Source organism: Takifugu rubripes, chromosome 5 (assembly GCF_901000725.2).
Source record: "Takifugu rubripes chromosome 5, fTakRub1.2, whole genome shotgun sequence".
NCBI classification, from domain to species: domain Eukaryota; kingdom Metazoa; phylum Chordata; class Actinopteri; order Tetraodontiformes; family Tetraodontidae; genus Takifugu; species Takifugu rubripes.
In genome coordinates this window covers 1812378-1828037 of record NC_042289.1, presented here as the reverse complement: position 1 = coordinate 1828037, position 15660 = coordinate 1812378, and the positions used below count along the sequence as shown (strand labels likewise).

General features: G+C 42.6%; 2 protein-coding genes across 3 annotated transcripts in view; both read left to right on the top strand.

The window, feature by feature from the left end:
* The window catches only part of mei1 (meiotic double-stranded break formation protein 1), a 45719-nt gene extending 37426 nt beyond the window's left edge, over window positions 1–8293 (top strand). Inside the window, exons 29-33 of the mRNA XM_029836310.1 lie at window positions 528–609; window positions 861–967; window positions 1293–1424; window positions 7173–7294; window positions 7764–8293. Of these exons, the coding sequence (XP_029692170.1) occupies window positions 528–609; window positions 861–967; window positions 1293–1424; window positions 7173–7294; window positions 7764–7812 (492 nt within the window). The 3' untranslated portion in view covers window positions 7813–8293. The remainder of the gene's footprint in view (window positions 1–527; window positions 610–860; window positions 968–1292; window positions 1425–7172; window positions 7295–7763) is intronic.
* A 197-nt stretch (window positions 8294–8490) lies between these two features.
* Window positions 8491–15631, top strand: LOC101067142 (coiled-coil domain-containing protein 134). 2 transcript variants are annotated; one of them, XM_011620218.2, is made up of 8 exons: window positions 8491–8590; window positions 11477–11693; window positions 12093–12224; window positions 12329–12450; window positions 13564–13648; window positions 13829–14010; window positions 14831–14902; window positions 14975–15631. In XM_011620218.2, exons 3-8 carry the CDS (start codon window positions 12122–12124, stop codon window positions 15098–15100), a joined length of 690 nt encoding a protein of 229 aa, XP_011618520.1. In that variant the 5' UTR covers window positions 8491–8590; window positions 11477–11693; window positions 12093–12121; the 3' UTR covers window positions 15101–15631. The 2 variants fall into 2 exon arrangements, with proteins under 2 accessions (XP_011618520.1, XP_003978870.1); XM_003978821.3 differs by having other exon boundaries at window positions 8499–8757.
* The last annotated feature ends 29 nt before the right edge of the window (window positions 15632–15660 follow it).

The following is a 15660-nucleotide window of genomic DNA, read 5'->3' as shown; positions in this document are numbered from 1 at the left end:
CTTCACCTTGTTGTCTTTGAGGCTTTTCAGTGTAGCTTTTACCATATGCCTGAGGTTATTGTCTTGCTGGAAAATAAATCTTACTGGAGCGCTTTACCACCAAGCGTGAAGCAGCTGGGATTTTGTATTTTGCTGTTCACTGGTGTTTTGATATTCAGTGACTTATATTTTAGTTTATATAATAATGTATAAATGTAAATATCTTGTGCGTAGCGAAACAGTACCAGACATTATGTAAAATTAAGACAGACTCTTATGCGTCTACAAGACAATCAAGTCTGAGGAGAATCCATTGAGTTGATGTGTGATCAGTGATTGACCAGTTGCTGAGAGATCGGTGTAATGAGGCAAAGAGTTGTTACAGCCTACTGCTACACATGTGACATATAGTGAAAAAGACTTCCTCATTTCATCCTTGATGATTGTTTGTTAATATCAATGTGAACTGCTGTAACATTAGACTATTAAAACAATATGCCTGTAGTTATTTGAAGTCAACTTCTCTGACTTCATCCTTTTCTTTTTAGAAACATGAACTGCTGCTAAAAGCCTCAGTCAACTGCCTGAGCTCCCTGCTTGGTTTCCTCCAGAGGAAGTGTCCTTTAGCAGGTACTGCACACTGACATGTATGGCGTGTATGTTACCAAGGGGTTGTGTGCATTGGTGCGCATGTCAGGTTTTTCCCATATTTTCCTTATCTTTAATACTGCTTTACTGACAGTTTATTAACAACTACTTTTAGAATTATAAAGAAATTGAACCACCTTTTTCAGACCTTGTCATCCAATACTTTTCTGTATTTTTGTAACCCCATGGGGTTGTTTTTAGTGTATCTCTTCTCTGTGAAAATTATACGTTAGCAAAGTTTGTGACATGCCAGCCATGGAGTAGATTCCTCCTCTACTGCCTGCTCAACTCAGGAGAGAGCTGCCTCCTGCACCCCACCATTCTCAGAGTCATCACACTTGTGAGTGGTTTTGCATCGGCATACGCAAACACACGGACAGATAACTCCTGTAAGACTTTTCGACACGTTTGTTTACAATAATAAAAAAATTATTTGAAAATCATTAAATGTTAATGTTGAAATAGAGGCTTTTTGCCACATAAGCACTGAGAATAAATTCACACAATGAATCAGGTATCCAAATCTTGTGTGGTAGTTTTTGTTTTTTTTTTAAAAATGGAGCAACTTGATTTACTCTTTTTATCTACATCTGTCAAGTTTGCCTTCATCTTTATTTGCACCTGCAGTTGAGTATTTGCCTGTGTACGTTAATATCTCTGTGCAGCTTCTACAGTATGGCAGCACAGCTTTGTTGTGGGACCCTGACCTGCTCCTGGTGATGGAGGCAGTAGAGAAGAGGGGGCTGAAGGATCTCAGCGACGAAACAGCTCAGGCCCTCAGACAGTTTCTCAGACAGGTATACACACGCGGAACAGTGGACACTTAAAAACTTTAAAAATTACCTCATTCTTTCTCTGTTCAATTCACAAAAAGGTCATAATTTAACAGCTTTAGTTTAGTGTCTGTATATGACCCAGTCCAGTTGACAGAGAAAACTACCTTGGATACAATGACCTGGATGATTGAGAATCTACACAGACGTCTGTATATGACATTTTTATGTTATTCCTGACTCAAGAGAATGTGTTGATAGGGAAGGTTTATTTATAAAATACCTGTTTACACAGCAGTGCAGGAGCAAGCTGCAGCTCTACTGTATTCTGGTTCCTCCTTCTCTTTTAAAATGACAGTCGGTTTTGAATGAGTATTTTTGAAATTTAGCGAGGCCAGTTGTCTTCAAGAGGTGCTGTAGGTCAGAAGGAAATTTTTAGATTCCCATAGGACATATATCGATGTATGTTGTTATGCCTTTAACAATATATACAAAAGAAAACATACAATTATGTGAGAAATAAACATTACTAGCTATAGAGTAAATGTTTAAATTTAGCAATAATTGTATTAATTAATACACATGTACAAATATACACAACCCTGATAGTGTTTGATTGTGTAGTTCACCTCAGATATATAATGTGATTAAATGACTTATAGCAGTATATATTTTTTTCAAAGATAACAAGCACACAAAAATTAGAAGTTTCCATCCACAGTCATGCATAAAAAACGTATTCTGCAAGCTGTTGAATTTACACCTTAACCCACTGTGCAGAAAAAGAAAGGTTGCCAAGGACACGTACTGAATAAGAAATGTTTGTAGAAAATGTAAACCCACAATTAAGAAGCTGAGTTGAGGAGAAGAATCACAGAAAACAGCATTGCACTGCTCTGACGATCAGAGCGCACGCTTGTCAGACAGCTTCTATTACATGAAGAGTCACATTAAAAATATATGCCTGCTGTGCAAACTGTTTTTAAATTGATGTATTCTCTGTGTACATTTTGTTTTAACACAAGTCCAACATGGTGAACTGTGTCTTTTCAGCCTTATTCTCAGAATTGCAGCATTGAGCCCATTTTGGTTGATGCAAACAACTATATCACTTTAATACCTCTAAATGGGCATTAGATGTGGGTCCAAACTCATTTTGAGTAAAATAGTTCACAATTTAGGCAGTGGCACTCATTGACATTTACAATGCAGGAAATGCCAGAGAACCGTAGACTCTCTTCTTCTTTCAGGGATATTCACAGCATCCAATCCAATCCCATGGTAAAACCCTGAAAAACCTCTTGAAACGTGCTGTATGGAGAAATGAATGAAAGCTTAACAAAGGGATCTCAACCCATAGACCATAAAAAAACAACTACAAATAGAGAAATAAAATTGCAATGTAGGTTTATCATTCAGTTTCACTCAGACCAGTTAGACCTCGTCAGAAATTACCTATGCCAACCATCATTATTGTCATAGTGATTGGTCTAAAATACAGGCCTGAGTGGATTTTTATTGAGGAATATGTGGGTTCATCTCACCAGTATAACACAATTCTCCAACCTGCATGTTAGTAGAGGATACATGATTTCAATAGTGTATATTTATGTATGCAAGACTGTATCGAAGTCAGTGCAGCATTGGTTTCCTTCCCTTTAATCTCCAGCACACATTCACAGTGGAACACGTGATGAGAGAGTCTCCATGGGTTTTGTTGAGTTGCCTGTGAAGTAAGTGGAAATTTTGCTATTTATTCAAGACCAGAGCCCATAACCACTGCCACCACAATCCTAATGCCACTACCAGCAGTTGAGTTTTGACGCAGCTGTCATCTGTGGTTTTGTAGGAAGCTACTCACATTCTGTCAGCAGATGCACATCTTTTGCAGCTTAAAGCTCCTTTTACACCAAGTGATTGCAAACATTTTGCTAAGTGACTAAAAAGGAAGTATTTTTTTCCTGCCTGATGTCCTTGTTCTGCTTGTTAGGGCACACAGTAGGCTGCGGCTCTGCCAGATGTATAAATAGGAGAGGAAAACAAAATCACACGAATCTACCACTTCCAAAACACCTAATAAATTCAAAGTATTTCTGCTGTGCCTCCATCTTAGTGCATTTTTGTTAAGGTCATGATACCCCACCAGTCTTGTATCTACGAGCTTGGGACATTGGGACACCACATACACAATCCTCTCCTCCACTGTGCTGGTTTCACTCTGGAACCTGCTATGCTCTCTTCTGCTGGAGGTGCCAAGATGTCACGGCATGTTGCGCTTGAATTTAAAAAACAAGATCGATACAGCTTATTATTATTTGTGTTTATTTTTTCAGCTGGTTCATTATTGGCTTCTCTAAAGATCTTTTTTGAGGGGAATTTTTGGAGCTGATGTCGAAAGAATAATTAATGGCTTGGGGGGCTCCTGTGGCAGCTGACAGGAACCGGCAGGCCAAGTGTGCGGCAGCTCAGGGGGTGGTGGAAGTATAAACTCGGGTCTTGGAGAAGTTCAGGGAGCCTATGGAGGAAGACTACCAGTCCCCTTAAAGAAATTCTGGCAAGACATCCAGCACCTCAGGAGTGGGAAGAGCCGGCCATCAGCAGGAGAGTCCCCCTACATGAGCCTGGTCCTGCTCAAGGTTTCTTCCTGTTAAAGGGGAGTTTTTCCTTGCCACTGTTGCTTGTTGGGGGTCAGGCCCTGGGATTCTGGAAAGCGCCTAGAAACAATTTTGATTGTAAAAGACGCTATATAAATAAAGATTGATTTGATTTGATTTGAATAAAATTGTTTACATTGGAACTGGGGACCGGTTAACCTTAACTGGTAAAATGGTCAGGCAGTGAAAGAAAGCAACAAATACTCTTTGGAACCATGCAGGAAGTGTATAAGCCTGTGACCTGGAGCCATCATCAAATCTACAAAGGGCGTGTATGCACAAAAACATTGTCTGTGCACTTTTCTGCGCTCACATTCAGATTTATCAGGAGAGAAGTGACCGTGGAACTGTGCGGTGCTCCTCGCCAACTTCCTGGCTGGCGTACGCACATTTCTAGTGCTTTCGAGCCATTGCCAACGCTCAGAGCTGATGCTAAGAAACTCTTGGTAACCTCAAAAAGGGCATTCCTGAGAGTGATGTGCACATTAGCAATAAACAGATGAACAATTAAGACAACCAGGTCTTTGCGATTACATGAGTGGATACAAAAGTACAGTATGTGTGAAGTGGTGCAGAAAACACTATTAATAACAATGGTGCTATTGGAAGATTTGAATGCAAAGCTGTGTGCAGAGAAATTGTTTTGGCTTAGGCTCAAGACTCGCTCATCAGCCACTTTAGATAGAACTGTCTGGGCATCTCCCTCAAAGACGTTGAGCACCCCGAATATAATCCTGGGTTAGGGTTATTATTTGTCAGTGGTTAAAATGGGTGACTTGTTTTTTGCTGCTTATACAACAAGCCCCATACTGCCTCTGTGTTTCAAGTATTTATGCCATTAAGCACGTGCATAAGGTGTTAAAGGGAATTGATTTCCCCCTGTATTCACTTCTAATAATCCATGTTAGTGATGTGACTAATTCCCTAACGGAAGCTGGTTTCACTCCTCTTCCTTTTCTTATTAATACCAGAGGGCAGCGTGCCAAAAATATTTTTTTTTGTGCCTCGACATTATTGATGAGTATCTCCAACTCATAATCTGTAAAGTTCCTCTTCTTGCCTTTGCGACTCATGGCTTGTTTTTGCTATCGGATCATGCAGAGAGGGGAATTCCACCCTGATTGTACTAATTTGCATATTCATTTAAGGGCGTGGAGAGGGAGGAGAAGGCACTCAAACATGTCCACTCAATTCCACGCTGATTGGGATGTATAAAGCAAATGTGTTTGGATTCAGGCGTACGTACGTACATCTGCATTTTTTGTGCGTATGTAGGTTTCTGGATTTGAGCATGTGTGAGGTTTCAGGATGAAATCCACAAACATCTTTGTACCGGTACATGAGACCCCCGGTCTTTGTCAACGGGTAGCAGAAAAAGGATAAATTAAGCTAAATGTCACTCTTTAGTTTTCCTGTTTCTTGAGGTTAAAACATGCACCCATTGCACCCGCATCATTAGCCAGACCTACACTGGAGTAGACGATGACCATTAACTTTGTTGGAACCCAGACCCAAAACCACATGAGACTCTGTTGTGAGAAAACTGCTGTGCAAAGGTAGAGTTTGAGGTATAGAGCAAATCCTTCTCCAGAAGTAGAAAAGTGGTAGACTCATGCTGCAATGATAAGAGTGCAAGCTGTTTTACCAAGCACGATGGAATGGTTCATTTTAAGATATCCTATTGTTTGTTTTAACATCCCTCAAGTCTTGTTTGTCTGTCAGTATGCTTCATTTCTTTACTACTCTTATAGTCTATTAGAATGTGTTACAATTTTACACTAGTAAAGATCTCCCAGTCTTTAGTCTATCAGAAAAACTACAAAATTAAAATATTGAGCCAAAAACAGCAATATTGCAATGGGGATGGAAAAATAAATCAAAAACCAGTCTTCAATAAATAGCCTAACACACATACACACACACACACATACATACATACATAAACACAACATATTCACTGACTTTCCTCTGTTATTTTTCCTGAACTATTTTTGAAGACAACATTTCTATCTAACATAATAACCATACGTACCGGTAATAAAAATACATAACATGCTTAACTCAAGTAATGCAATATTAAATGTGCCAATTTACTGCTTACTAACCTTATTCTGGTTGCATAAGGTCTGTATATATTTTATTTTCTTCACATTTTTGTTAACATTAGTAACCCTATTTTACTCGTCTAGCACTTACGAAGGATATCTTTGTGCAGTTCTAAACTGGTGCTTGAGAGATTTTGTATTAATTTGGTGTTAAGAGTTGTTACCGTAGATGCTAATGTTATTGTAGAATTTTAAACATTGTGTCTTATTTAACATAAATACCAGCAGTTTATCAGTGAATCTACTAATGTTAATTCATTACCTGATTTGGTTCAATCTCTTTTTTTTTAAATTTCTACTCTTGTCCTTCACTCTCCCATTCCTTAAAATAACCGTCCTCTGGAGTCACATCTCAGACAATTTCCTAATAAAAATTGCCCCAGCTTCAGTGCAGAACTCATTCGCTACACACCAAGAGCCGGTGATTTAAGTTTCTGTGTTTTAAGTGTTAGCAGACTCAGCAATGTGCTGATTATTTGCTCTCTATAATGTTATTAGAATTAATTTTTCATTGGCTTTTTACTATAAATTTCTACGTGTTACGCTTCTTTTATCGAGTCTTTCCTGTTTCTCCATGAGTGTTGCGCAAAACTGAAATGAATGTGTTCACGGAAAATTATTTTGAGTTTTCTGGTGGGTGTTAAGTCCTGCGCACATAAAACATGAAGCGCAAAGTAAAAGATGTAAACCCATCTTATGTAATCTGACCTGCAGCTCCCAGAGGGAGCTGATCAGTAGCAGCGCTGCAGCTTTAGCCCATTTCACATAAACACACTGAAACAATGTTGTGATTTAAAACTAATGAATCATCAAGGGGTTGTTGTTTTGATGACCTGGACATAAAGCCTTTTTCGTTGCCTTTACGTTTGCTCAACAATTCCACTGTCTGCATATTCACCTTTAGCTGCTATACTGACTTTGTGTCTCTTCTTTACCCTTCATCCTCCTTCCATAACCTCTTCTCCTCTGACTTTTCATGCAACAAAATATTTTTTTTTCTTCTGTTAACTCAGATCCAGAGCGGCACCCTGCAGCCCCCACCCACATCGGAGCACCTGCAGAGGGTGACGAGTATGATGGAGACCCTGCAGACATCAGCAAAGACCTGCAGCCCCAGTCCAACTAACAACATCCTGTATCCTTCACACACTCGTACACACAAATACACACACTGAGCTACAGAGAACAGGCGCAGGCTTGCATACATACATCCTGCCCTCTAGTCACTACCGCAGCTACAGTGCACACCACTAAAAGCTTCTATAGCTGGTGCTCTTGTCTAAGGCGGTGAAAAACAACACACACAGGTTCAACACATTCTCCTCATTGACATCTGGGTTTGTTTTTTTTAATATCTTTTGTGATTTTTAATCTCTGTGAAAGCATGTTTAACGACACGAGGATTACTTCAGTTCATCCATCTGGCTGATTGAATCTCTTACACACATGCAAACGCTCATTGTTTGTTCCATACACACACTCGCAAACATACATGTGTATCCCACATCTGTTCAGTTTTAATTTCCCTATAATCCTGCCTGTTTTTATATACCTTCTTTCTCCTGTCCCAATTTGGTTTGTTGCTCTTTAACAATTATCTTCAGGCGTGTTGGAGATACACTCATCTGTCTGGCTGACTTTGCTGTGAAATGAGCCTGTTGTTCCAGAATATTATTACACTGTCTATTTAGCAATTCATTTCATCCTTCATTCATTTTCTTCAGTTCAAATAGAGCTTGTGATACTGCTGCAGTGCACGAGTGTCTAACACAGTGTTATCAAGGACAAGAAGGCACAATTAGTCAAGAGCACAAGCACTCTTCTGGATAATTGTTGGTCATGTATCTGTTTGAATACATCGAGGGATATAGCTGATTTCTGAGTTCATGGAAACCTCATTTTATGTTTAGGGTGTTTAAAGTGAAGTGAACATAGTTGTGAAATTCTAAGTCAGGCAAATCGCTGTTGTCGCACCCTAGCGGTAGGCTGCATCATTACAGTCTAGTGCTGTTTACACGTTTCAATAAAAATTAAAAAGAAAATTTCATTAAAAGTGACTTCATCACTTGTGAATGTGAAACTCGAGATGCAAATGAATGACACCATACAGTCAATAAATCAATCCGCAGATTGCGTGCACGTGTAACTAATAGACAAAAAAGACATCTCCTAACGTATTGAGAATAATTATTTGTTCATTCATTTATAGAAATAAGGAATCGTGTACTCGGGGGGAGAACTTAAATTTGTTCTCTCGGGGGGAAGCGAGAGAAGAGAAACGAAGCCGTTCTCGCTGCGTCTCCCTATAAACTGTCCGTGTGGAAACAACATCCTCCTTCGCGCATAGCGCCCGCTGCCTGTCATTCGTCCACGGAGAGGCAGCCGGTGCGATCGTGGAGCTGGCGGAGTGGTGGAGCAGCGAGAGCCGCATGTAAATGAACACCTCCACCTTTGCCTTACTGCCAGCTGCGGATCGAGAGGGGCAACTCGAGCGTCCCGTACCGTCATCACTCGGGTGTGGATCGGTTTCGGTGCTAGAGAGGTTAAACCGGACTACTTTGGAATAGGCACTCTGCTAATTGAGGCTGTGTCGAAAGGGTGAGCGATCCGTGTTTTCTGTGCATGATGTCCGGCGGTAGATCTCCGGTGGTAGTCGCTGATAGCAGGCGGGTCCTGGGGGTGGCTTCTGCTGTGGTGACAGGCGTAATCTCTCTCTACTTCGAGTTAGTTAAAGATAAAAGCCCCGAAAATGAACGCCTTTGGGCGCCGTTGCTCACTTGCAAATGCCGCCTTGTATCACTACTTTGCGATAAAGAGATTTTAAGCAAAGTCGCTTAGTCTCACTAATCAACACGGGTCAGGATGGGGATGTGCAATCAATTAAACAGGCTAATTAATTACCTGCCAGTTGCTCGGCCAAACACTATAACAACCATCATTACGCACGTCCGCGTCTTTGAATAACTGAGGGAGAGGTGATGTGTCAGTCCTTTCACCTCAACCCCCCCCCCCCCCCCCCACAACAGGCAGGCAGATGGAGGGGAGTCTGATCCACTCCCCCTGCACACTTGCCTGAGGCACAGCCAGTTTTTGTCTGTTGAAAGGAATCTAGTGCTTAAAGTGGACCTCGTCCCACTGCTGATAGAATCCCCATTGTGTTGGACGAATCCTAGAATTTGCCGCCTGCTAGAATGACATGCATGGATCATTCATCCAGATCTGGTAGCCTATTAATCTGTATAAGATGGTGAATATCAAGCAGTCTAGCTGCACTGCAGCTTGTTAATATGTTGGGGGGTGGGGGGGGGGGGGGGGGGGGGGGTGGGGATCTTTGCCAGGAGACCATGGTGGGTTTTATATAACTTCAATAAAGGATGGCTCTGCCTTCTGACAATCTTGCAGTGTACGCACCTCCAACATGAGCTACCTTAACAGATCGCTCTTAAACAGACTTCCCACCTTGGATATCAAACCCCAGTTTGGTCGGCTGCTGGTGAATCCCCTCCGTCCAGGATTGAGCAGCGTAGTGGGAAAACACCGACACTTTGCTGTAATCTCTTCCTTGTTGCTTTTGTGTAGTGAGCAACTTGCTGCTGGCATCGCCCAGGTGGACGCCAGCGCTCGATCTGTCAAAGCTGTAACATCTCCTCAAGCAGCCTCTTAACATCGCAGTGTCATTTCATCAGGCTTCAACAAGCGTAATCTGATCTCAGGACGCCAGCGCGTCAGCAGTAGATTTTTCCCACCACTTTATGAAATGATGTCCCTGCCTGCAGTTAAAGGAAGCATTTAGGCTTATTTTTCTGCTGCCAATACCACATTAGGGATGATTGATCCAGGCCTGACGTCCTCCTTCTGTCATTCTTAAGGTCACAGCACTTTGTCCTTTAATAGTGATTTATTTATTTACTTTTTAATCAGGTGACATGTCGTGTGCTGCCAGTAGCCATAACCTTATAGCTGAGAAATGTCCATCAGCACTGCATGTGTGATTGGTTGGAAGAGCACACGGACCTCTGGGAACCCGAAGAGCCGTTGCCATCCGGAGCGCAATTAACTGAAAATTCTGAGGTTTTGAAAAGCAATTATGGATATTTACTGGAGATGGCAAGCTACTTAAAAGATCTTTGGAAATTAAATCAATCACTCGGCACTTAGAGACACATTTGTCCAACTTCTCCAGCTCTGTCACAGAGAAATACTTTGGGCTTTAGCATGGTCTTTGGTACTTGTGACACACTGTAAAATAAACCTCAAAATTAGCACGATAATAAGCATAATAATAAGAATAATAAGCATAATAATAATAATAATAATAAGCATAATAATAAGCAGAACATTAACATCAAACCAGACAGGTGAATTCCACAGTTTGTCTCTAACATCCAAGTTGATTTGCACAATTATGGCAGAAATCATTGGGTAAGAATAGTTTTTTTGTTTATTATTATTTTAAAGCTTTGAAACTAAGAGAAATCTCACTTGCGCCTTGCTCCAATAACATAAACATGGCACGATCGAAGCAATGAATCAACGATGCCAAGATTAAAATGAAAATTAAATTAACAGCGCGAGCCAGGATCTCTCCGTTGGCATCAGCGTCCAACCGATATCGATATCAGCCGCTTTAATGGCAGCATTCCGCTCCTGGAAAAAGGGAAGCGGCCGTTCAGTTTCACTTTCACACAAGGGAGCCTGATGGGAAGTCGTGACCTTTTCCCTCCTCACTGGCAGACATCTTCTCCTGCAGGACCACGTTTCTTAGGCTAGAAAAAGCAGCGCCACGCGTGTCATCAGCACTCTGTAGAGGGGTTGTTTGGAACCCTTTTTCCCCCCCTCGTGTTAGAGAGTTTAATGGCTGTCGTTCATCCTTGGTTAACATTCACAGGCAGGGATGCTCGTAACCATTTCCAGTCCTTCAGAGTCAGAAAATACTTGGCAGCGATAGCCTGTAAAGATTAAATCTGTCACGTGCGAAATCAAGTGCCTGACGCTCGTTATCCTCTCGCGCCCTTCTTTTATTTTGCACTTCCATCACTGTCTGTGAGCCACTCGCTGCCTGTAATCTATACCTTGGGTATACAAAAGGTATAGATTACAGGCAGCGAGTGGTAAATATCCACCAGGAAGGCTGATGTTTCCCACAGGGGTCTCACCGTTATGGGCCTCTGCATCCTGCTCTTCCCACACTTCCCACCCGGGCTCCATAACCCTTGGCATCGCCGTCGCTAAATTATGCATGATTTATTTGAATTGCATCACATGCGCTACAGCAGCTTCTCATTGATATTGTCCTCTCCCCTCTTTCTCTTGTTAGGTACTTCGTCCTAATGCTTTCCATTTGATGACGCTCTATTTTTAGCTGCCGTACAAGTTTTCTCACAATCGGTCCCCGTCGGCTTTTTAAAAGCCTCCGAGGGGAAAGAAAGTTTCAGCCGGATAAAAAAAAACATTTTGCATAGAAGCATCAAAGAGATACAAGAAGGAATCTATAGAAACTGTAAAGGATCCCAGCAGCATCTTTGCAATAACAGGTAAGAGAGAATAAATTAACTCTGATTCTTGAAACATGCTGATCTTTTTTGACTCTGCATTAGTTACCTCTGGTGTAAATTGGCAGGACATTTGCACGTGCTGTGTACGCAGTGTGTTTACAACATCCGCTTTGAAAAATATGTTTTCCTTTGCAAAATAATCAAAGTAATTATGAAGCCATCTGTGTGGTGTGACCTGAGCCAAGCATCACTGGACTGTGATGGGCCACAGTTGTTGTTTTTTTCCCTTCAGCCTGGAGCAAACAGCTATTTTTAGATGAATGTGAATCACATGAAAACATCTTCGGCGTGACCGTTTGAGGGCCCAAAACAAACCCTTGTTAGGTTTGTCTTTACTCGTACGATGACGGGGCTTCTCATCTTGGCTCGTGCTTGCAGGAGAGCATCTTTGCTGACCTCTGCTGACCATGAGGAGCGCTTGCACCGTGCTCCTGGCGCTGGCCGCCGCCGCCCTCTGCTCGGCCGAGCCGGACCCTCACAGGCCGAGGCAGGACTCCAACCTGGAGATCTGTATCCTCCCTCCGTTGGTTGGTTTTAAAGTGATGAATGTTTCTCTCTACCCCCCCCCCCCCCCCCCCCCCCCACGTTGTGTCTTCCTGACCTCTTGGCGTCAGACAAGCGACTGTTTGAAACCAAGAGGAAAGATCAGCTGAACGCGCTTAAGAATCTGGTGGAGCTGAACGACATCAATCAGCAGTACAAGATAATTGACATCATGCTCAAAGGGCTTTTCAAGGTAGGCGTGCGAGAGTCATGGCAGCACAGAAAAGGGCCTTTGTTTTTCTCGCTGCTGTGAAGTCATCACCTTGGGTTGGAGGAAGGCGTTAAGTGCAAACCCGACCAAAAATCTTCAGATACAACATATTTGGAGTGTTTAGAATACAAAGGTCGAAGGCTCGAGGTGTTGGCAGCCGGGCAAAGGAAGGGAAAGCACGCGGTCCAACGAATCTGTGCGTTTGAGTTGGTTTGAATGCTAATTCGGTCTGGTCATGCCGCTGGCTCACGTTGCTTTTGCGTAGGCCTCAGTGTCCCTGAGGATGGTTATCTACGCGTCCTTCACAAGGGCAACTTGCACAATCAGCAAAAATCCTTTTGTCAGCATTTCTGTGTGTGTGTGTGGGTGTGTGTGTGGGTGCACATGCTCATATCTCCTCTAGAGACAATCTCCCTGGATGACGCTCAGACTAGTCTCAGTGGGGGGGGTTTGTGGTTGTTAGTGCAACAGTACAAACTACACCTCATAGGCTTCTTGGATAACCAGGATGACATTTTCCAGGTTTTAACTTTTCCCAGCTTTTCTTACAAAACAAGACCCCATTTTATAGATCAATGATGAAGAGAAACGTTGCTGAGTTTACGCACAGCAACGTCTCTTGCAATTTAATGAAGGAAAATGTATATTTCCAAAATTCTTATTATCATTTATTTTAAATTTACACTGAAGACTGGAAGGAATTGTGGGGAAAGGTTGTTGGTGTGAGGACACTTCTGAGGCAAATATTGACTTTGGTAAGCCACATTTACACATGCAGCCGTCCCCAGAAGTCTAAGAGAATTTCCCTTGCAGAAGCCATGTGTGAATAGCAACTAGAATGGATTATCCTGGGATTCTGCCTCTCCTGTTATTTCCCACCTTCCCACTGAGAGTCTTAGGATGTCTTGAAGGCGCCACCATAGCACGTGTCCTCGTGTCCGGTGAATGTTCTGGAGCTCGTGTGAAAAGAGGAACTCGCGTTCCAAGTCTTCTCTTGACCTGCAGTCCTCAGTGAAGCAGAGTTGAATATGCCAGCAGCTTTTGTGTAGCCCTGAAAAAGAAGTCTCGTTACATCCTTCCTCTGCTGATCTTTAGGTGTTGGAGGACTCCAGACAAATCCTGGTTGCAGCCAACATGCAGCCCGACGACCCGTTCCCGATGGACGACAAGATCAAAGAAGGTCTGGCTCATTTCCATCCTCTGTTGTCCCTTTTTTCTCCAGCTGCTGGGTGCACTCTCCCCACTCGCCCGGTGCACCTCTCATCCTCTCTCCCTGTTGAGAGGATGTTCCTCGTCCTCGTTCCTTTGGTTCAGTGACATCAGATTTTTTCCTCTCGCCATTTCTCCCTCCTCTCTGCAGCTTATTCACATGTGGTGGAGAACACGGCGTTTTTTGGCGACGTTGCATTGCGTTTCCCGCGCATCGTCCACCACTACTTTGACCGGAACTCTGAATGGGGCGGCCTGCTGCGCTGGGGGCTCCATTTCTGTAACCAGACAGGGGTCTTCACAGGAGGGGCCCACCAGCATGTCCTCACCCTGGTAAGGACACGCTACCGTAACCTCTCCTGGGCTGCAGCTGGGCCTGCTCCTTGTGAACCTGGTAAACCTCAAGATTCCAAAAGGGTTGTGTAGTGTTCAGACATTTGTTTGTAATTTTCTGTACATTTGAAGTTTAAAAAAAACCATATGATGATGCAGTCAACTGTGAAAAACAATGCTTTTTTGCCTTATTATACACATTTCCTGTTTTCTTACCTCTGTATCTATAGCAGGGGAGCAGTTACACATTTGTGTATCTTTGCGTCGTATTAGGACCTAAATTGCGTCGGCGTGTCACCATAATGTGTAAATGAGCTGCAAGTGTTGACCTTAATCATTTTTCTTTGCCATATAACAGAAAATTGCAATAACTAAATGTGGCTGCTGCAGGGATGTGAGAAAGTCCTCACGGCTCACATTCTGGAGCTTTTGCTTCAGTCTGTTGTCTTGTAACTGCGTCCCCATTCTCAGCCACCAGCGCCACAAATTGTGTCATTTGTCTCCACGATTCTCCGCCGTTTGTTGTGACCTTTGCAACTCAAAAGAACAAAGCAGACAAACCGCTTTTCCCTGTCCAGTCTGCGGGTTAATGAGCCAAACTGTGGCATGATTAATCTGTGACCTTAGCCAAGCGCCAGGAGAATTACAGCATAGATTCATTTCAAGGCTGCCGGCAGCAGTTGGAGACCTGATAGCGTCCATGACCAAGTCAAAGTATTGATAGGTTCTGACTCCTGGTGTCGGAAGTGAGACGTGCAGCATCTTTACGTTTCTTCTTTCTTTTTCCCCCCCTTCCTTATATTTCTGACTGGGTGTTCAGATGTCACAGGAGCTGGGAATAACGGAGAAAACTCCAGATTTTATGAATCCATACCGCACCGAGCGCGACGACGTGAGTAGCATATGGGTCCTACATTATTGTCAGTCTAAATCGGGTTGTCCACCAAACGTCATCTCATCCCAGGTGCTTCACACTGCCGAAGCGTTCAAGAAGATCCTGAGGGAGGAAGAGAAGAGGAGGAGAAAAGAAGAGAAGAGGAAAGAAATCAGGAAAGGCCCTCGCATCTCCCGCTCACGCTCTGAACTATAGCGCCGCCCCTTCAGCACGTTCGGAGGGCAGAGGCCAAGAAGATCGGCGCTCATGTACAGCTGTTCATAGGTGCTCCGATGTGGTGACCGTGACGACAGAGAAGTGGCGCAGTGGCGTGAAAAAAAACATATTTGGTGAATTGAAAAGGAAATCTCATTTTTGATAAACTTGAGGTACTTTGGAACATAAATAGTTTTAATATGATACATTTACAGTACTTGATACCTTTACAGGACCCCACTATGATGTATCTGGTCTATTGTTTCAGTCTAAATCCATTTTTATTCTAATATGTGTGGCTGCCAAAATATAGATGTGGTCTAACTTATAGAGGAGACACTTGGCCTGGTTATGATTTATTAATGTCAAACCAAAATATCAACATTTATGATTTGTTGTTTGTTGAAAGAGAAATCTGTTATATATCTAATTTTTTTTAAAGTTTTTGTGAAGGACGCAGTGACATTTTCTGTTTGCCTTAAGGACCATGTACAATTTCTGTTTGTCTTCATAAAAAAGAACTGTGAACATCAGAGGGCAACTATGACTATTGCATTTGG